The sequence below is a fragment of the Episyrphus balteatus genome, chromosome 4, assembly GCF_945859705.1.
Source record: "Episyrphus balteatus chromosome 4, idEpiBalt1.1, whole genome shotgun sequence".
NCBI classification, from domain to species: domain Eukaryota; kingdom Metazoa; phylum Arthropoda; class Insecta; order Diptera; family Syrphidae; genus Episyrphus; species Episyrphus balteatus.
This window is the reverse complement of record NC_079137.1, coordinates 7,292,021-7,314,267: the sequence shown is the minus strand read 5'-3', so window position 1 is coordinate 7,314,267 and position 22,247 is coordinate 7,292,021. Positions and strand designations below refer to the sequence as shown.

Sequence of the window (22,247 nt, the reverse complement as noted above, 5' to 3'; positions counted from 1 at the left end):
GTAAACGCATTTTTTTTAATAGATGAATAAAAAAAGAAAAGGTTAAACGTAGTTGTGGAACGTAGGTAACAGAAAAAAGCTCCCACCAGCACCCTACGCAACTCCACAATCAGGATGATTTATTTATCTTTTTCATTTTAAACACATTTTAGCATCACAAGTTGTCTTTCTTTTTCATAAATTTATTTTTTTTTTTTTTTGGGGGAATCAAGGAGGTTTGGAATTTTTTGTTTTAAGTTTTTTTTTTATTTGTTTGGTTTTGTAAATTTCTTGGAGCAGGTTGAAGCTGATTTATTCTTCTTTTTTTTCTGATTCCATGGAGATGAAAGTGAAATGAGAATTCTTTTTTGATGAGGAAATTTAACTTTCTTTCGATTACGTGTTTTTTTTTTTGCTTGCTTGATGGTCGCATATTCACATAATGGATTTTAATAAGATTGGAGTAGGTACTAGTTTTTTTTTGGAGATTCATATCCTGTTAGTTGAAATGTTCACATGATGATGTTAAACAAGATGTGATTCACTTTTTTTTTTTATATATGTATATATTCTGGAATAGGAATCTACACTGAGAGAAATAAATGTGAGAATCGTTATTTGGAACATAGGCAACATATTGATGCAGTTTACTTCTTCAATCTAACCTAGTTAACCTTTGCAGGTTTGAAAATAATAAACATCCGCTTGCACTCTTGAAAACAAATAACAATTTTATCTGGTACTAACTGAATTAGTCATATTCCATTCAATCCGTTTTTAAAATGAAAATAACAAAAATTCCGCTTAATTGATAAGAAAAATATAAGCCATTTCATAAGGTAATTGGAAAGTGTTTCGGAGGAGTTTTTGACCTTAACTGATAACAACTGAACCCTTACTCGGTAATCAACAACTTACAGAATTTAAATTTCCTTCGAATTTTTTAGACCTTAGACCTAATTTCCTTTCAAACTTTTTCTCCGTACTCAACCTAACTTGCCTTGAAAATTTGAGTGGAACGTATTCACTATATAGAGTAAATAAAATTTGCTTAACTATTCGCTAGTAGATTTTTAATGCTACATTTTTCCATATAATTCCATATAATCGGAAAATATTTAAAGCTTTGTCGGTCCCTCAATTTCATTTCAGCTGTGGAACGTAGAGTAACCTCAGTTTTAAAATGAATTTTTAAATGCTTAAAATGAATTTCTCCACAAACTATTTACTCTAGAAAACAGTTTTAATGGAAATGAAGTGTCTCTTTAGGGGCTACTCAATGTAAAATTTTAAACATTACGTTCCACAGCATCCAGTTGTATGTAATATCAAAGTTTTTTGAAAATATTCTCATGTGGTTATAATTACAAAAAACTTAAAATTGTCGTGTTCAAAATTGTGGAACGAGGTCACGTTTTTGCAAAAAACTAATACGTTCCACAAGCTTACGAATTTTATAATTTTTAGTTCTTTATAGAAGAAAATTCAAGGAAGTCATATTTTCAAATCGATAAATACCCCCATTCAATAGATGAAGTTTCAATGGGTTCCACAGCATGTTACGGCCATAAAAGCAGTTTATGAATATGATACCTTGAATTGAAATTTTAACGCAAGTCAGATTCTGTAGAATTTCAGATTAAACATTTCAAACAAAATTTTTCTACGCAAATTAGAAGTTGTGGATCGTATGTAGCGCTATATTAATATATTTCTTTTTTTATGGAAGAAAAATTTTGTGTTTTGATCAAATTAACTTCATTTACCTGAAACTTATGACATATTTTGAGTGAAAATTAAAAATTCATTAAAAATTGATTGCATAAAAACTTTGTATCTTACGTTCCACACCTTTTTTTTAGTTCTTTTTCTAACTAACTTTTATTGACGAATGTGAAATTACCTTTTATCCCAAAGTTTTTTTTTCAGTACGAGTGAAATGTATGGCTCGTGGGGTGTTGTGGAACGTATTTAGTTCTCACTTCAGATAAATATTAAAGAGCCTCCAATTCTTAACAAATGCATCAAAACTATTTTAACTTCGGTTTTTTATTTAAAAAAAAAAAAAGTAAAAGCGATAAATGTTTTGGAGGAAAATAAAAGCCTCTATCAACTTATTTCGCTAGAAAACATCACAACTTATATATTTCGTTCAAAAAAATATTTATACAAAATTTTCTTCTACTAACTAAATTTATACATTTTTTAACTTCACTTCAAACTTTTTTTTTTCTAAGTTTCGCTTTGATCCTCTTTCGTAGCAATCTCATTAACATCTTCATCGTCCTTCTTTACGCTTTCATCGGAATTATTTGGAACAGGTTCCATAGGTTCTTCTGTTGGTTGGACTTCATCAGAATCAGAAGTGGGATCTTCTGATTTTTCTTCTTTAGCCGCATTATTATTCTCCTTGGATTCCTCAGAGCTGAATTCATCAAATGATTTTAGACATCTTTTACGACGTAGAGCAACAGGAGCTGCTTCAACAGCTGCAGATGGAGCTGGAGCTGCAGCATCTACCAATGGTTTTGCATCTGCAGCTGCAGTTTTCTTAGATTCATCAGATTCTTCTGATGATGATGAATCAGCAGCATTTCGTTTATGACGTTTTTCGCCGGAACTATCGTTATTGTCTTCAGCAGTTTCAACATTGATTTCTTCAGTTGATCCAGAAGAATCATTTTTCTCATTTTTCTTCAAAGGCTGAGAAGTTGCAAAAGCAACAAATCCCACAACAATTAGCAAAACCAAAATTAAGCGCATATTTTTATTTTTAAATATTTTTTTTCGAAGGAGACTAAAATAAAATAAAGAACTTTTCACAATGAAACTTAAACTCAAACTGAATACCACGACTGATAACAATTTAAATTATTGACAAGAATTTTATAGGGATTCAATAAAAAAAAAAAAAATGGAAACCGCAAATTGTTTCTCGAATGCCAAATACGAGAGTAAATTATCTCTTTATACAGTTTGCTTGCAGTCGAAAATCGCAGTCGCAATGTAATGCGATTCTATATCACGCGCGCAATGAATATAAATGTATAATAATTTGATTATGTAATCTTGCACGGAATTACGTAGAAAATTTTTATATTTTATTTTTCAATTTTATTATTTCTTATTTTTATTTAATCGATTTTTAACTATAAATCTATGTAAATCAAGGGAGGAAACTTTTAATGATTGTTTTTGAAAAAAAAAAAAAATAATAAGCGTGATAGAACTTTGCAATTGCAGGGGGAAATGAATTTACTCATACGTTCCACATTTTTTTTTCACTCAACAGTTTTCATTCTTATGCGTGTTAACGCTGTTTTTAAATGAAAAAAAAGGCGAAGAAACGTTGAATTTAATCAAAAAATGGTTTTAAAGACAATCAACAAAGCAACAATAAGCAAACAACAATTAACAAACAACAAAGCTCAAAAAAAAAAAAAAAAAAACAAAACAACAAACAACAAAACAACAAACAACAAAACAACAAACAAAAAACAACAAAACAACAAAGCAACTAAACAACAAAACAACAAAACTAAAAAAAAAAAACAAAGCAACAAAACAACAAAACAAAAAACAACAAAACTCAAAAAAAAAAAAAACAAAGCAACAAAACAACAAAACAACAAAACAACAAAACTACAAAACAACAAAACAACAAAACAACAAAACAACAAAACAACAAAACAACAAAACAACAAAATAACAAAACAACAAAACAACAAACAACAAAACAACAAACAAAAAACAACAAAACAAAAAAACAACAAAACAACAAAACAACAAAACAAAAAAACAACAAAACAACATAACAAAAAAACAACAAAACAACAAAACAAAAAAACAACATAACAAAAAAACAACAAAATAACAAATTAACAAACAAAAAACAACAAAACAACAAAACAACATAACAACAAAACAAAAAAAAACAACAAAACAACAAACAAAAAACAACAAACCAACAAAACAACAAACAACAAAACAACAAAACAACAAAACAAAAAAACAACAAAACAACATAACAAAAAAACAACAAAACAACAAAACAACAAGCAGCAAACAGCAAATAAACAAACAACAAACAACAAAAAACAACAGGGTGAAAGTGCAACACGGAGACAAAACTATATTTAACTCCATAGAACTTTTTGGAAGCTTTTTTGACCTTGAAATTGCTATTTCCCTGAATTAATTAATCCCTGACTATTTTTGTTTAGTAGTTCCCATTAATTAATCTAAAAATAAAACACACCATTTACAAGACAAAAGTAAAGCAAAAAAACAAAAGATGCAGCTTTGCATACAGATGATAGACTCAAATATCAGTTGTCTGTTTTCTTATCAATAAACTGAGCCATGTAGGTCACAAACTGTGTTGACCTCGAAATATTTTATTTTGCTTTCTTTTTTTTTTTTTGTGTTACTTCAAATTGATAACAAGTTGAGTAGACGATTATCAGAATAATCAGAGAGCTAATGCGAATTATTCATAAGAAAAGTTATCGTTTTCAGAGGAAAAAAATATTGCAAATTTCTTTGTAAACATATTTACCTACCATAAACAAAACAAACTACGCGTCGCATGGGTGGCACGCGTTTTTTTTATATTTTTTTAGCTATCCATTGATGATACTGGAGGAGTTTTCAGTGAAACTGCTTATTTTGAAGAAATTTTAAATGTTTATCAACGAAATTGATATTGAAATACGAAAAATATCTTTTTCAAAAAGATGAGTTATTGAAGCTTCTTAAAGTTTTACCATCTTAGTACAGGTAAAATAGGCATTTTAAAAAAAAATTTTTTTACACTCATGAAATTTGGCAAAAACTGTATTTTTGGAATAAGAACTAAGGATCAAAAAAGTCTATAAAAAATGTTGGTGGAAGGGTGTTTTTTCGCAAACAAGAGGGAGGTCAAAAATATAGGGAATAAATTGTTTGTTGAATATCATCATATGACACATGTTTTTTTAGGTATTTTTTGATGCTGAATCTAATGACATAAAAATAAAATCAATACATTTGCTCTAAAAAAAGTTATAGCCGATTAAAAACAAGGGCGCTAGATTTTTTGACTTCAACATGTAAAATATAATCAAAACCCATGTGAAAAACATGATACACTCATGAAATTTCGGATGAAGGTTTAAGATAAAGCAGGGACAAAGGATTCATAAAGTTCTTAAAAATATTTTTGATGAAAGGGTGTTTTTTTGATGGTTTGAGTCATGGTGAGATAGGTATATCATAACAGCTTACATAAATTTTGTTAATGTTTTCAACTTGGTGAAAAAGTTTTGTTTGTTATAAGAACTAAAAATCTAGAGAGTCTACAAAATTATCTTGAGTGAAAGGGTGTTTTTTTTTTTTAGATGATGAAATTCAGAATTAGTACCACAAAAACTGGGAAACAAATTTTAAACCAATAAAAATTGGTGCAAATTTTACATTTGTAACAGAAACCAAAAATCTAAGCAGTCTATACAACTATTTTTCGTCAAAGGGTGTTTTTTTTTTTTGGGGGAAAAAAAGGAAAACCCGCCATAAGTCCGATAAAATCAATGGTATAAAAGGTATCCTTACGAAATTTATTAAAAATGTTGTGAGTCCCATGGAAACTACGAACAAAAGTCTATACATTTTTTTCATGTGAAAGGGTGTTTTTTTTTAGGTGAAAACAAAAATTAAATTTGGTAAAAAAAAGCAAGAATAAAGAGTTTTCATAAAAAAAATGTAGGTGAAAGGGCGTTTTTTTTTTCGAAAAAGGCCAATAATTCGTGTTAAACGTCTAAGAACTTAAGTATAAACGTTCAATTTGTCATCGAAACCAAAAATAAAATGAATCATTTAAGAACTTTATGAACCCTTTGTTCCTGCTAGTTGTCTTTCTTACTGTCAATTTTTCAACCTTTTGAAGAAAGCGTAGTTAGCAGTATTCATTTCCGTCATTTCGACCTCCAAACGTATTAACTTCTTACGGAGAGGTTTTTTTTTTTAATTTCTATTTAAATGCCAACTAGCTGTCTCATTTCTAATAAATAGAGGAAGCCTAGCGACACCTTCAAAACTTTGCTTCCTATGCAAATCGGTAAATGCGAATATTGACACCTGAAAGTCGACACAAATGACAATGAAAACATATCGATGCCTACGTAAAGAAGGGGTCTCTAGTCACAAAGTCACAACCTATCGTAGCCAAAGTGTGATCGCCGCCTAAGTAAGTAAGTAAAAAAAAAACAAAAAAAACTTATTAATGTTGCAACTTTGTCGCTTACTAACTGATTTATGCCGCCAAAGTAAAACTGCCAACCAGTGTGCGTATATCTCTGCCAGATGCAACTTCCTATATTGGCATCTCCAAGAGTATCTTATCGCGGAATTTTGTCACCTGAGAGAGTTCCGATCCGATCCGACCACAATGCAATGATTGTTTGTATTTTGTACAATGCCGGCACACGAGAAAAGTGCATCACAGATATCACACTTCCTCATTCTCACTCTAAACCAAACCTTACCTCTGGAGGCTTTTTGAAGTTTGGTTTGGGTTTTAAAGGCAGAGATATGTATGACTTTTTCTTTATTTTTTTTTTTTCTGTAAAATATTGGGAAGTAATTTGTAAATGAAATTACTTCAATTATACACCTCTCTCGCAAGTCTATGGATTGGAATTGTGGTACATAATTTCGTTCGTGAGATTTCAAAGAGCAACAACATCGGGCAAACTGAAAAAAAAAAAGAAAGTGAAATTGAAATTGAAAGTGCATTGTCAGCATCACTATACTTTGACTTCATGGTGAACCCTTGAGGTAAACCTTTTTTTTTTTTTAATGAATTACTGGTAAGACATGTTGATCGAAGAAATATTTCAATTGTGGGCTTGAAGGAGATAGGAATGATTTGGTACAGCAATTAGTTGACTAATCAGCTAGATAATTGATAAATGTTCATTTTTTTTTTACTGAACGATGAAATAAAAATGGAAAGTTATAAAAATTTGGAAACAGAAGTAACTGGAAGAAATTTTTGAGTCAAAACAAAAGAAAGGGTGAAGGATTTTTGTTAAATGGCCCATCAAATAAAATTTTTAAACTTAGAACCACTGAGTACAATCTATAATGCTTATTGGTCAATCAAGAAGCCTTCATACAAATGCAATTGAAGCATTTTGGGACACATTCGGGATACGTTTGGGACACGTTTAGAACACATTCAAGATACATTTGGGACACGTTTGGGACACATTTGGGACACGTTCGGGACACGTTTGGGACACGTTCGGGACAAGTTCGGGACACGTTTGGGACACGTTCGGGACACATTCGGGATACATTTGGGACACATTTGGGACACGTTCGGGACACATTCGGGACACATTTGGGACACATTTGGGACAAGTTCGGGACACATTTGGGACACATTTGGGACACGTTTGGGACACATTCGGGACATGTTCGTGACACTGAACTGAAAATATTAAACAAGAAATCAAGCTTCAATGAAAGCCAGTAATTGGGCATTAATGAAAGATGTCATTGTTTTGATTACTTCTTTTAAATACAACATTATCCAAAAGACTTTCGACTATCTTAAATCTTTATAAAGAATACTTCAATTACAAGTTTGTCTAATAATATTGTTTGTAATCTTTGATAAGACATAAAACAGCCATTGTTCTGCATCTATCTGCTTCTATCTCTATAGTCAAGAAAAAATTTAAGAACAATAAAACATTTCATTGCTTCAAACTGCCAGTAATTAGAATCACTTCATCACTCTACACTTTGTCCAATGGATAAATTACTTCGTCATCTTTTTAAAGAAGTACAAAAAAAAAGTACGAGACAGATCTAATCGACATCAACAAACAAAATGCATTTGAAATATAATTAAAAATGCATCTGACAAAGAGATTACAGAAACAACATAATAATTCCATTGAGCAGAATATTATAACATAACAATTCCAACTTTTCTGATAGATACAATCTTTTTTTCTCTCTAAAAACACTTTATCATCTCAATCAAAAAAAGGAGTTCTTTTCACCACTCTTTGATGTTTCCATCATTCATCAACGAAAAAAAATACCAACGATTCACCCAAAAAGACAAAGAATCAACAAAGCTCATCAAACACAAAAGTGTTGCAAACAAGCACACACACAACACAGATTGGCATTGCATTGCATTTTACCTGCACAATTATTAACGTTCTAGGAAGCTGCAATGCCAATTGTTTCGCTTTGGAGTTTTAGTTGCAGCTCATCGTCATCGTTCTTTTTGGTTCGGCAGTTGTTGTTGTTCTTGTTGGGGGCAACTAACTTCTATTCTGTATAAGCTTAAGCCTGAATGCATACAGCATGCATCTGTCGTGTATATAATGTTGCGGTTGGTTTTGGTTGTTTTTTTCCTTTTAGTTTCATTTGTGGCACATAACTTATATTTATCTAACAATTATATGTTACTTTCATCCATAGACGTATCTAATAGAAAACGAAGCCAACAGGTTTCCGCCTTATTTCTTCTTCTTTTTCTTGTATAGAAAACTAAAAGATAGAAGGAAGAAGTTTGGCGGTTCTCTCTGTGTGTTTGGCGATGAGATGGATGTACTGCTACGCTTACATCATTTAGCAGCACGATATTAACGTTCCTGAGATGTGGCATCATCATGCATCAGCGCCAAATGGCACTGCACTTTTTGCATCACTTCCTCGTGTAGGCTAGGTAGTAGTTTCAGTAAGTTGGATGGGGCTTTTTATTTTTTCAAGTTCGGTGTCGGCGGTTTTTTTTTGGCATCGCAGAGTGATATGCCCTCTTTCTTGAGGGTCTCGAGGTGGGACACACACCCCGAGAGAACATTCTTAAAGTGAGCAAATAATGATGGGCTATCACCGACTTTGGTGTAATTCTTTTTTTTTTTTTCACCCATCTATTTAGAGAGAAAGTATAGTACAAGTGATTGTAGGAGGAGTTGCATCAGCTTCAAACTGAGATGGAATCAGACCATAGATATGGTCAAGAGTCTTGATGCGCTTTGTCGGGAATTGTCATTAAAAGTTCAGTTAAAACGGTATAAAAGTGTTAAGGTGAGTGTAATTGGGAGATTTCTAGGTCAACTAAAGTTATATAGTGGTTTTTGGATACCTTGAATTTGACGAGGAAATTTTAGGGTCTTTTCAGGAATGTTTGAACTTTTGAGACCCTATACTTTTGTTTGAGCTTAATCAGAGAAAGCCATACGAAATTTGTAACTTTGCTGAATTAAATTTAAATGTAACAAAAGTTAGGTCAAACTTTTGTCAGCAGGCTAAGATTGTTAAAGGGTCATTTGTATTGTACCAACCTACTGGGTGTTAAAATGGGTTATTAAGACTTTATGTGTCATTGTTTGCAAGAGAATTAAAATCACAGTCTTACAGAAAAAAAATTGGTAGATACTTGATTGATGTCAATTTAAAAGTGGCTGTACCTTAATATATATTATTAATTTAATGATTTTTTTTGGACAAATTCGCAAAAGGGATGAATCAAACCTTGAAAAAATAGATCACATTTTTTTTTTTTGAAGATTTCGGAAAAAAAAAACTTTAACTGTCGAAACAACAACAGTAATAAACTTCCAGATGCTAACCGATTATTATTTATGATCCTTCTGAGTTTTTCCAAGCTTTCTATTTGTGCAGTAAAAATTCTTGAACTGGGGAATGCAACAAAACTCTATCGTTAAAAAGCCACATGAGTCCGTATAATGAACTTATTTTCCACCTCAGTGGACATAATTCCATATTTAACTAAAGGGTTTATCGTTTATGTTCCACCTTAAAAATGTGACATGGGTCTGCAAAAATAATGTTTGAGGTTGAGATTCACCCAAATCATTTCAAAATAGAATTCTCAAAACAATTTTTGACAGGAGTCCCGTAGATTCAAGATTTTTTTGAGTAGGTTTACCAAAATTCCAAAGGCCTTTTTCTGACATAAAAAAAGATGCCTTTATATTTGTATAAAATAGAGCCAATGAAAAGCAGAATTTCTAAAAAATTAGTTAGGACCCACTTGAATAAATTTAATCTTAATCTACCGTAAGTAACTTTCTAACAGCCCTTCTTCCTTCACTAATGCTGCCTCCTTCTTGGGAGGTCAATTTGCCATTTCAATCGGCTGAAGACGCACGTTAACCATATTTTCCCATAACCTCTCACCTGCTATTGAAATTTATCTCGTTCATGAGGAAGGCCAATTTGAATTTATAACCAACAATTTAGATCGCTTAAACATTTTAATTAATAAGGGAAAAAGAATCAACATGAACACACGCATGATGATTTTGAATTGAAAAATCTTTTATCCCATTTCAATCAAATTTAATATTCACTTTCAGCCTTGGATGGGCAGGCCTCATACTATCGTCGCCATACTCGTCCTTTTTCCGGAAAAATTTTCATGGAAATTTTATATTGGCACACTATGGCTGAAATTTGCCTTTTTTCTGGACAAAAGTTGAAATTCTTTCAAAATTGTATTATGTCTGAATTATTTCTACTTTCTCTAAAAATCTTCCAATACTTTAAAATAAGTAAATTTTTGGGTCAGAAGTAATATTTTATTTCCACTTTTTTTAGAAAATTAGAAAATTAAAAATTTGTCATACATATTTAATTAAAAAGACCACTGTGGAGAGAACCCGTTTTATAATGCTCAATGTTTTTTTAGGAGTTTTTCCAAATTTCTTACAAAATTGAAAAAGTTCTGCACAGAAGTAAATTTTTTTTGTCAAAATATCTGCCCCAAACAGACCACTGTGTTGAAGTGAATGCATATAATCATTCATCAATTTCAATTTATTATTTGCAGTTGTCCAAAATTATCATTCACCTTGTTTTAAATAAATCGAATTTTTGTTAAATCATCTGCCCAGACAGACCACAGTCTGCTGGTCAATTCTCCTCATTCTTCCTTTCAAGAACTCTAATCGCGGGCACTTTGGCATTTTATATTGCCACAATTATGCCGGCACAATGCTGCTTCCCGCACTAGTTTATGATGCGGTACGGCGGCGGCGCGGCGGTGGTGGTCTGGTGTGGCACATCAATCAGAAGTTGAATCATCTTCTTGGTATAATCTTCATTTCAAGATTCCCAGGCTTAAGCCTCTTTTGTATGAGAACTCTCATCGTCACTTCTAAAAGGTGTGTTCGGCCCAAGTCTTTGAGACAAGAACGCAAATTTTTTGATCGATTTGAAAGTTGATCTGATTGAATATGCAGTTTCCAGGAGCTAATCCCAAGACAGAGGCATCAAAAATTCAAAAAAGCTTAATAGAAAATGTCTTTGAGACAAAATGTGCCAACTTTGTTGCCCCCGAACATACAACAACTTGATTTGTCCAGAGCAAAGTCTTTGTTTTTTTTTTGTTTTTTTTTTGAAAAGAAGGAGCGAGGATTGATAGTTGTATTTAGTTTCATAGATTCAGGAAGGAATAGCGAAGCAGCACATATGGACATCAGGCCAGCGAGCAAAACAGTTTAAAGGCGCGCAAGTCAGGTTTTGTTTTGTGGAATTGAATCGCGGAAGGAACTCGCCAACGTGGCTTGATGGCAGGCAGGCAGCCATCATCAGAAATGTGGCGGCAAACTTCTGTGATTATGATTGTGCAATGTGCAATGAATGTGTCAATGGCTTTGACGTGATCAATTGTACAGATCATCGTCATCGTAGTCGGTTGTTCGTCGTGAGTTGGTGAGTTGTATAGTGAATGGTGATGTAATGTGCGGTCGCTTATGATGCGATTTAGATCGAGGAAGCTCATTCCATTAGGATTCCATTTATATATATGAGATTGTAATTTTTTGTTTAGCTGGATTTTGTGCGGCAGGAAAAGTTGAATATCTAAGATGCAGTGCCACAATAGATATCTAGTCGATCTGGTTTTTAAAGTTTTTTTTTTTTTTATTATTATTGCCGATTGATAGATCAGTGATCTTGATGATTTTTTTCTATTCAATAAACGGTATTTTGAATTTTTTTTTAGCGAGTGACAGTACTGTCAGTGCATAGTTTGAACACAGAATTCCTTAAATCGACAGATGTGTGAGACAAACTTTTAAGTTCTCAGATAGAAGATGCAAGCAAGGCCGATTCTGCCAACATCTCCAAGGTGCCAAGGTTTTGTTCATTGTCTTAATAAGCAACTTCTTCATTTTCTATTGCGTAATCAAATAAAAACTCCATAAATGTTTGGTGGTTAGAGAAGTTGTGAAGACTCAATGCTCAAGAGTGTTCAGTTCACATTTAATAATTGCCTCTAAGGAAGATTCTATTCTATGATCCTCTATCCTGCGTCATCTCTCCAGCTGGGCGAATTAAAAAGATGCAAGTAATAATTGCACGCTGCACCTAGAAAAAGTGTTCCCCTGTGTCATCATTTAGAGCACTTTTTTGTGCGCTTGCGCTCCACCAGAAAGAGAATTAAACTATTAAAGTCTAATTTTTGTGTCTTGAATGAAAAAAAAAAAAAAAAAAACCTATTCCAATAATTGAAACATGAACTGCGGGATTAAGAGAATATCATCTTTTGTTTTCTATCCACACTTTTGTGTGTTAGAATAAGAACAGTTTTTGTGCAATTAGTTGTGCGTCTTTTGATTGAGATCATAGCTACAGAAAAGTGCTAAGCGTTTTGGATAGATTCATTTAAAGCAATGAGATTTAATTGAATGCAGGTGTGTTTTTTTGTATTCTATTTGAAAGGATATTTTAAGAAATGTTACATTGTGGTTTTGAATTGTTTATGATGCGATGATCTTAGAGGATTTTAAACCAATAACAATGAATTCATTGGACTAATGAACCTGGTTCTGCAGTAGTAAAATTTATATCGCTTTTATAATTGTACACAGTAAAAAAAAAGGTCACTATGGCGTATACGTATTTTTTTTTTTACCAAAACCCGATTAAATTCTACTCCATTTTTTTGTAAAATTTTAAGAAAAAAGAAACGAATGTAAGAATGGTAAGAGGTAAGTGATAAATGATAAGTGATATGTGATAAGTGATATGTGACAAGTGAAAAGTGATAACTGATAAGTGATCAGTGATAAGTGATAAGTGATAAGTGATAAGTGATAAGTGATAAGTGATAAGTGATAAGTGATAAGTGATAAGTGATAAGTGATAAGTGATAAGTGAAAAGTGAAAAGTGATAAGTGAAAAGTGATATGTGATATGTGACAAGTGATAAGTGATAAATGATAAGTGATAAGTGATAAGTGATAAGTGATAAGTGATATGTGACAAGTGATAAGTGATAAGTGATAAGTGATAAGTGATAAGTGATAAGTGATAATTGATAAGTGATAAGTGATAAGTGATAAGTGAAAAGTGAAAAGTGAAAAGTGATAAGTGAAAAGTGAAAAGTGATATGTGATATGTGACAAGTGATAAGTGATAAATGATAAGTGATAAGTGATAAGTGATAAGTGACAAGTGATATGTAATATGTGATAAGTGATAAGTGATATGTGACAAGTGATAAGTGATAAGTGATAAGTGATAAGTGATAAGTGAAAAGTGATAAGATAAGTGGCAAGTGCTAACTGGCAAAGTTAGTTACATGGAACAAGTTGCGAGTTAAAATTAACAACTTGCAAGTCTGAAATTGCAAGTCTGATTGTATGTTGCAGTTCCAAGTTCCAAGTTTCAAAGGTGAAGGTGGTAAAGTGCTTTTCTACATGTTCTAGCCATTTTTTTTTTTTTGTGTCCAATTTTATTTCATTAGTTCGATAGTCTCAAATCATTTAAACACAAAGAAAAATCGAATACAAATGTTTTTTTTTAACTTGTATAAATATGTTAGACTTGTTTACTTTTTTATACATTTTTGTTAATACGAAAAAAAAAATAAAAAACAAATAAAGGACACTCCTGAACTAAATTGCATAATAGACAAAAACGCACATTTTTAGTAATCGCAGTAATATTAATGCAACTCCACCTATCATAACAACATGTAGCAAGAGAGAAATCTTTCGAAATCATATTTTGTTTGATTAAGATCGATCAACAAGAAAAAAAAAAAACAGAAAGAAAAACAAAAACGGTTGTGCTGTCTGGAAAGTGCGCGAGCTATATGTCTGTCATCGTTCATCATCTGTCAATATTAACAGAAGCACTCTTGAACAAATACACATTAAATATGTGAACATGCGCCAAACGTCTTAAGTGCATATATTACATCAATTTACACATACACCATAGCTTAGCTACTGTGTGTTTGGATTTGAAATAGGGTCAGTGTAAAATGTCAATAGATGGGCGCCGCAATGCGCCATCACCGATATCGATGCGACAATATGTCGTCAATTTGTTAAAGACAAGGAGCGGACTAGTGAACTAGCATTTCATGCAGGGTTGTAAAAAATATTAGCATTGAAAATAATATAAAACAGCGTTTAAAAAATAAATATTATTGCAAATAAAATAAATTCTGCTTTAAAAAAAATCAATGCAGAATGTGTGCATTAAATACAGTCGACTCCCTCTAAGTTGAACTCCCTCTAACTCGAATTTCCATCTAAGTCGAACTTTTTCAACATTTTAAATGAACAATTTTGAAGAAAAAATATTAAATTAATCCTTCTTAAATTTCTTAAATTAAATTTCCATATAACTCGAACCAATGTTCGAGTCCCGTGAAAGTTCGGCTTGGAGGGAGTCGACTGTATTTTTTTTTTTTAATATTCTTCGAATTTTTGACTATTTGGCCTTACATTAGGTTCAGTATTATAGTTGAAATAGCGAATGTATGGCCAAAAAGTCGAAGAATATTAACAAAAAAAAAATATTAAATGTAAAGTAGTACATTGTACAGTGTACATTATACAGTGTATAATGTACATTGTACACATTTTGTACTGTTTTTTTTTTTTTTTTTTTTTAATGCAAAAAATTTTATATTTGATTTAAATATTTTTGTAATGCAATTTTTTTTTTATTTCAAATGAATTTTTTGTTATTGAAATTTCTGAAACCCTGATTTCATGACTTTTAGGGCGAGTACATTTAAATCACCATTGGGATGATAAGAAGTTTAAAACCTGTTTTCTTTATTTTATTGAGTCATCAAACAAAAGAGCTTTTTGGTAACATTAGTAAACTTAAGAAAATATTGAATATTTCAATATTTCTAGCTTAACGTAAAGAGCCTTTTGCCATTTTTAGTTTTTTTGGTTTGACCGATCCAACCCTGAATGTGTATCAACAAAATGCTAATAATGATTTCAAGTCTTTGAAAAACAAAGTATTATGATTATTATTTTCTTACTTGATATCATCAATATTGCAAAATCTAATAGGCTATTCATACACGAGGCAGTTTGTCTTAGTTATTACAAAAAGGCTAATAAATATTTGGATAAACCAAATTAGAAGATCAGACATTTAATTAATAATGAGTTAAGTAATATGTAAATAAGTCTGGATCACGGCATACTGTTAGAAAATACTGTAATTAATGCTAACAATAAGTTTGCTGTCTTTAAAGTAAGAATCATTTTTAATAAAGAAAATGTGTCATATTCTGGACATCGAAAACCATTTTTAAAGAATTTTTTAACTAACTTGAGAAATATTCAATTAAATCGAATGAAAATGAAAACCAAAGTTTTTTGAAAATTAAAAGTGGAGAATTTGAAATATCTTTTGATTTTAGAAAGTTTGACATTGGTCGATTTTCGATATGAAAAAGAAAAGAGAATGGGCATTTTTTGTCTTTTTCATCACTTTTTATATAGAAATTTTTAATTTATAACTTAACAAATGAGATATCGTTGTTCTAATTTGCAAATATAGGCTTTGTAAAGTTATTTTTTATGGCAAAAGTCATGAAGTACAAATTTTATTTTGATTGCATATTGGCTTTGCTAATACTTAATAAAAATCATATTATGTTTTAAAAATATTTTTAACAACAAAACTAAATTCTAAATTAGTCATGATTTTGGACTTTAAAGCCTGTCATTTTAGATAGCTTATAACCAGCGAACAATCAAGACGCTTTTAATGATATTTCATTTGTCAAATTATGATAAGTAGTTTAGAAAATCTGATGGAACAAACATGCTTGCTCACATACATAAAAACCAGTTAAATGCATATAACATTTTCAAAGGAAATTCACGATATCAAATCCGAGTGAAAAAGAATTCTGATAAAGACACTCTGTAGAACCAAATTAATCTTTTATACATTTCCAAATGTAATTGGGACCCTTTACTCCAGAAGATGAAAACACCAGTATTTAGATCTGATGGAAAAAAAAAACAGAAAGGCCTTAAAAAGCTCATAAATAGGGAAACTCTCCAGGAGTTTTTGGTCCAAATCTTTCTTTGAACATAACTGTGCCATCTATGTCAGTATATTTTATTTAAGATCATCATCATCACTAAAGAAAATATAGAAAAGCAAAGGCCTCAAGATGCCTCCCTGATGCACCCCAACTTTTATTGGAAACTTTTCGGTGACTCCTGCGGAGCATCTCAGTTTCATTAAAACCCTGAATATAGAGGGTATTTCGTCTGCACCAGTTATTTCCTCTTTCTTAGAGTTTTTCATTATCAGACTTTTTTGGCTCTAAAACTAGTAAACTTCTCATTAAAAAGTCCCTTAAAATAATGTCACCTCCTGTGAAAGTGTTATTTTACTTCAAGCTTGAGTTAAGAACAAACATCTATTGAACACCCGTCATCTTGTAAAAGCTGGGAACAGGGAACTTTCAAAGTGACTAATACCAACAAATCTTTATTGGAATGCCACAAGTAAGCAATTTAGGACCTTGTTTTGTTTTTTACGAAAACTCAAATTTATTCAAACAAAATTACGTCAATTTTTTAATCAAAATTGCAAAGAAAAAAAATAGAGGTCAATATTAAGAGATGATTAAAAAAAAAAGAATCTTGAACTTGAATTAAGTACTCATAGGCCTTTAACCATCTGGTTAAATTTATGGTGCCATATGACTTATTATAAATCATCAAAAGGCCTCAACTTAATTATTATTCTCTCTTCTATTGATAAGCAAAAGTTAATGAATTTCTAAAGATTGATTTTGCATACTTCCATCAAGGTCAAAACTAATTCAAATACAACAAGAAAACAACCGCTCATAAAAATTTACATTATTTTTATTTGAAAGATTAAAACCTTGAAATCTTCATTTCATTTGTTTTTTGTTTTTCCCAAATTAACATAAAAGACTCTTCACTTGCATTTATCGTATCATCTTCTACAAAGCTCATAAATCCATAAAATGTTGTTAACTTAAAAGAGTAAAAAAAAAAAAATAAAATTACCAACGTACGTAACGCCAATTAAATAATTTCGAGTAGTACAAGAGTTTTTGTTTTCTTTGCACTCATTCATTTCCTGTAAAAAAAATCCTCGCCTTTCCATTTTCTTTCGCTATTGAAATATTTCACATATACAAAAGTTCCCCGTTCTGGCAACAAGATAAATAAATCAGCAGCTCACTTTAATGCCATAACCATCTTTAAAAGCGCGGTATCTTTATTTTGTTACTTTTTTTTTTTCTTAAACAAAACTACAGAAAAGATACAGCATTTTTCCAGTTGGATTCACACGAAAAGCGCAAATGAGCTCGAATTCCCCCAGAAAAAAAAAAAAGTAGCCATTCCGATCCATAAAGCCCCAATCGTCCAACACAAAACACACCACCAGTTTCAGTTCGGGCTTAAAAGAAGATCATAAATCTCAAGATTCTTCCACTCTCTCTCTCTCTCTTTCTTCCTCTTTCTCTCTTTGACACTAAAAAAATCCATCTCGTCGTCGTATATTGTGAATGTTATGTAAGAGATACTTTGCACACACACGCCGCCGCAGCGGCTTGCTACTCTGCGGTGTAGACCAGACCGGACCGTTCTGGCTTGTTCCGCCAATAATGTGTTCTAATCAGCTTATAACGGTGATTCTAGTAGGTGTTAGCAGCGTTTAATGGCCGTCTTCGTCGTCACAGTAAAACAAAACTTTTATTCATTTTTTTCTATCAAGTTTGAAGTATGAAGAAGAAGACGTCTTTTTGATGATGAAAGAAGATGAAGAAGTTTGATTCTTTACACAGGTGTGCCTTGAGCCTTGAGTGATTTAATTAATTCTTCTAGCGGTAAGTTTAAACGTCAATTTTTCATCTTTTTTCTCATTGAAGTTTCTACGATCTATAAAGAAGTTGAAAGCAAAAAACCTAAGATCGTAAAGTATCTTTAACCCCTCCAGCCTTCTCTGGTAGAAAAAGTCGGCTTGAATTCAATCAAAACGAAATCTAAACGTTCGATTAAGACAACGACAACGGTCTTTTCTTAAGCATAAACGAACTAAGCATCAACACCACAACCAACCCAACATTGAGAAATGAGTATTAGCGGATCACAACATCAACAGGTGTGTTGTATCTTTTTTCGTTTTGTCGTGCTGAGTAAGAGACACGATATCTCGAAACTTCGTCGATCCGAACTCAGACTCACTCACCTGTTCATTGATGAAAATCATCATCATCATGTGGCGCTCAAAAGAGAGCATGAGAATGAGAAATTCATTGAGAGATTGCTGGAGAAAGATACTCGTATTCGTTTTAACATAAATGGAAGAAAAGAAATGAGAAGAAAAAAGTCGATAGAGAGAAATTTTGAGTGAGTTTTTAAAAAGACTCAAGTTTAAAAGTTGATTTTTTGAGTAGGGAAATGAAGTTTAACAGTGGTGGCCATCAAATTGAACAATACCTAGGAATATGTTATTTTTAGAAAAAAATTCAAAAAGGTAAGTAGAGCGAAAACGAAAAGTGGCGTCTAATGAATAAGACTCATGTAGAGTTAAGTATTTCTGTTTGAAAAAAAAATTAGCAATTTGTTGGGGTAATGTACCCTTTTCTCAAAAGAAGGGCCTGCTGAGGACAAATGGACCTAGGAATTGGATTAAACGCATCGGGTTACTCAACTCTAGGTCACTATGGGACCAAACGATGTAAATCATCTCAAAATTCTATAACTTTTTTGTTTCTCAACATTTTTTTTTTTTTTTTTGAAATTTGGCACAAATATACTACAGTGTACCTATATGCTTCAACATGCAATAAAAATCAGAGCTAAAAAAATTATGTACATATGTATTTATTATAATATTTTCAAAAACAGATATTATGAAAAATAGCTCAAATTCATCAATTAATGGCTTAATTCATATACAAAATTATATATTAAGTCGTTGTAATTTGTGTTATATATAAGTGAAGTTATCCTGGATATAATATTTTGATAAGAAAGCAAAAATTTAAAGATTATAAATTCAAAAAAAAGCATACGAATGAAAGATAATATAACATTCATTGTAGGTAGAATTTATTTTATAAGAAAGAAAAGAAAGAAAAAATGTGAAAAGGATAAGTACCTAAAAACGTAGAGACTAAATTAACCACTTTCTTAATAAAATCAAGATTATTGTGTATTTTATAAAACTCAAACAACAAAAAAGGTTTGAAAGGGGAAAAATGTATTATAGACCAGTGCCGATGCCTTCAAAAACATTAAAAAGTACAAAAAAATCATAGTAGGATGAAACCCATTGGAAAAGGAGGGGAATATGATAAGAATGAAAGGAAAAATAAATTACGGGCGAGCCGAGTTCGGGAAGTGGGTGGGTTGAGTTTTTAGTGGTAAAAAATGGTATATCTCGATTTCCGGCAAAACTACAAATCCTATAGAAAAAAGTTGTATAGCAAAGTTGTAGGTAATAAAAAGATCTACAACTTTTGTATCAACAATTTTTTCACATAACCTCAAAATTTATGTGAAAAATTCAAAAAACCGAGTTTTTGGTTTTTAATTTTTATCTTTTTCAAAAACAAAAATTTTTCTACGAAATTTGGTGAAAACTTACCTTATTTTGTCCCAAATACACTGTAATTTATTTGATTTAAAATATTAATTTGTTCACCTTATTTTGACTTAATACCAAAAAAACACCCTAATTTTCAATCGAAAATTCACGTGTCAAAATATCAGCTTTTTTCAAAAAGTCGGTGGCCATTTCGTTCGTTAAAATGTCTATTTTCTGATGGTGTAAAAAAAATTGTACATTAGTATACTATAGAACATGTTCTAGTAAAATTCAAAAAATGAAAAAAGCTTGAATTCGAAAAAAAATTTTTATCATTGTTTACAATTTTGGCCTATTTATTCAAATTTACACTTTAATTACTCAAAAAACGTAAGATTTCATGTAACATTGATTAATCTTACGTTTTTTGAGTAATTAAAGTGTAAATTTGAATAAATAGGCCAAAATTGTAAACAATGATAAAATTTTTTTTTCGAATTCAAGCTTTTTTCATTTTTTGAATTTTACTAGAACATGTTCTATAGTATACTAATGTACAATTTTTTTACACCATCAGAAAATAGACATTTTAATGAACGAAATGGCCACCGACTTTTTGAAAAAAGCTGATATTTTGACACGTGAATTTTCGATTGAAAATTAGGGTGTTTTTTTGGTATTAAGTCAAAATAAGGTGAACAAATTAATATTTTAAATCAAATAAATTACAGTGTATTTGGGACATAATAAGGTAAGTTTTCACCAAATTTCGTAGAAAAATTTTTGTTTTTTAAAAAGATAAAAATAAAAAACCAAAAACTCGGTTTTTTGAATTTTTCACATAAATTTTGAGGTTATGTGAAAAAATTGTTGATACAAAAGTTGTAGATCTTTTTATTATCTACAACTTTGCGATACAACTTTTTTCTATAGGATTTGTAGTTTTGCCGGAAATCGAGATATACAATTTTTTACCATTAAAAACTCAACCCACCCACTTCCCGAACTCGGCTCGCCCGTAATTTATTTTTCCTTTAATTTTCATCTTATTCACCTCCTTTTCCAATGGGTTTCATTCTACTATGATTTTTTTTGGTTTCAAAAATTATCGACCCTGGTCTATTAAAACGAAATAGAATATGAAAATAATTTTTATTTTATAAGGAAGCTTTTATAAAAAAGCGTAAAAAAATAAAAGTTTCAAAAAATGGGATGAAATAAAATAAAATCAAATCTGCAGGTTTTTATTTTCTGCAGAAAATGGGACTTGAAATCCGTTCAGAATGTCAAGCTTGTTGGGAATGCCCTATATAGGGGATCCCAAAAGTAATAATTTAAACAACATATCTCATATTCATACCATTTTCGATTAAATGCACTTCTTGTGAAATTTCAAAAAATTCCTACTTTGAAACAGTATTTTATTTCCCCTGTTCATAATTGAATCGTTTATTTTCAAAACATTATAAGTCAATTTCATCCCAAAAAGTTTCTGACATAATACATTTTGTATTTAACAAAATTGTACGTTTTGAAACTGGTTTATCATTTTTATAACTTTCCTAGTTATCACAGTTTTCAAAAAAAGTATAAGAGTTTAGGAAAGTGAAGTTAGAACGAAAGATACTATAATTTGAATTCAACAAAACAAGGTTCTTCAGAGTAAAAATTTTTCGAAATTTCACAAGAAGTGCATTTAATCGAAAACCGTAAACAATTAGGATAAACAAGTTACCAAATTTTAAGAGCCCTTTAACTAGCCTATCAGAATATTTCATTTGAATCATTAATTTTGAGACACCAGTCTCCAGATGACAGTAAAAAAAAAAATTTGCAGACATTTTTGGAAAATTTGTATTTTATACATTTTTGACCGTAAATCAAAATGGCGCAAATATGCGCAAAATTTTATTCTTATTCCTTAATTTTGAGTAATATGAGAATCTAAATCCATTCATAACTCGACATCGGCAGTCGTCGGCAAAGGAGAAATCTTCAATTGAAAATTAAAGTTGGCCAAATTACTTCCCATTAATTGTTATTTTTTCTTAAACAATCAATTTAAAATACATTCAAAAACAAGTGACGGATTTATTAAGTAGAGATTCTAACCTTTTTATTGATATACAACACTTATAAGGTCTCTTCACAAACTTCTGAGAAAACTAAGTTTAAACTGTTATATAAAATATGACGAAAAAAAATAAAAATTGAAATGTAAGGTTCGAGACTCATTTTAAGTACTTTTATCCAAAATATATTAAAAACAATGTATGCTTTCATAATTGCGCACATTTCTATTATGTTAAACAATCATTTCTTTTTTGAAATGATCACATTCGTTAAAACCAATTTTGAAATGGTTTTGGTCGTTTGGTCCCATT

General features: G+C 30.9%; 1 protein-coding gene across 1 annotated transcript; it reads right to left on the bottom strand.

The window, feature by feature from the left end:
- Window positions 1–2,211: 2,211 nt before the first annotated feature.
- LOC129918048 (nucleolin-like) lies at window positions 2,212–2,742 on the bottom strand. The gene has a single exon (XM_055998367.1). It carries the CDS (start codon window positions 2,740–2,742, stop codon window positions 2,212–2,214), a length of 531 nt encoding a protein of 176 aa, XP_055854342.1.
- Between the last annotated feature and the right edge of the window lie 19,505 nt (window positions 2,743–22,247).

Excerpts from the sequence above, each read along its gene's own strand:
- LOC129918048 (XM_055998367.1), bottom strand. The coding sequence starts at position 2,742 with ATGCGCTTAATTTTGGTTTTGCTAATTGTTGTGGGATTTGTTGCTTTT.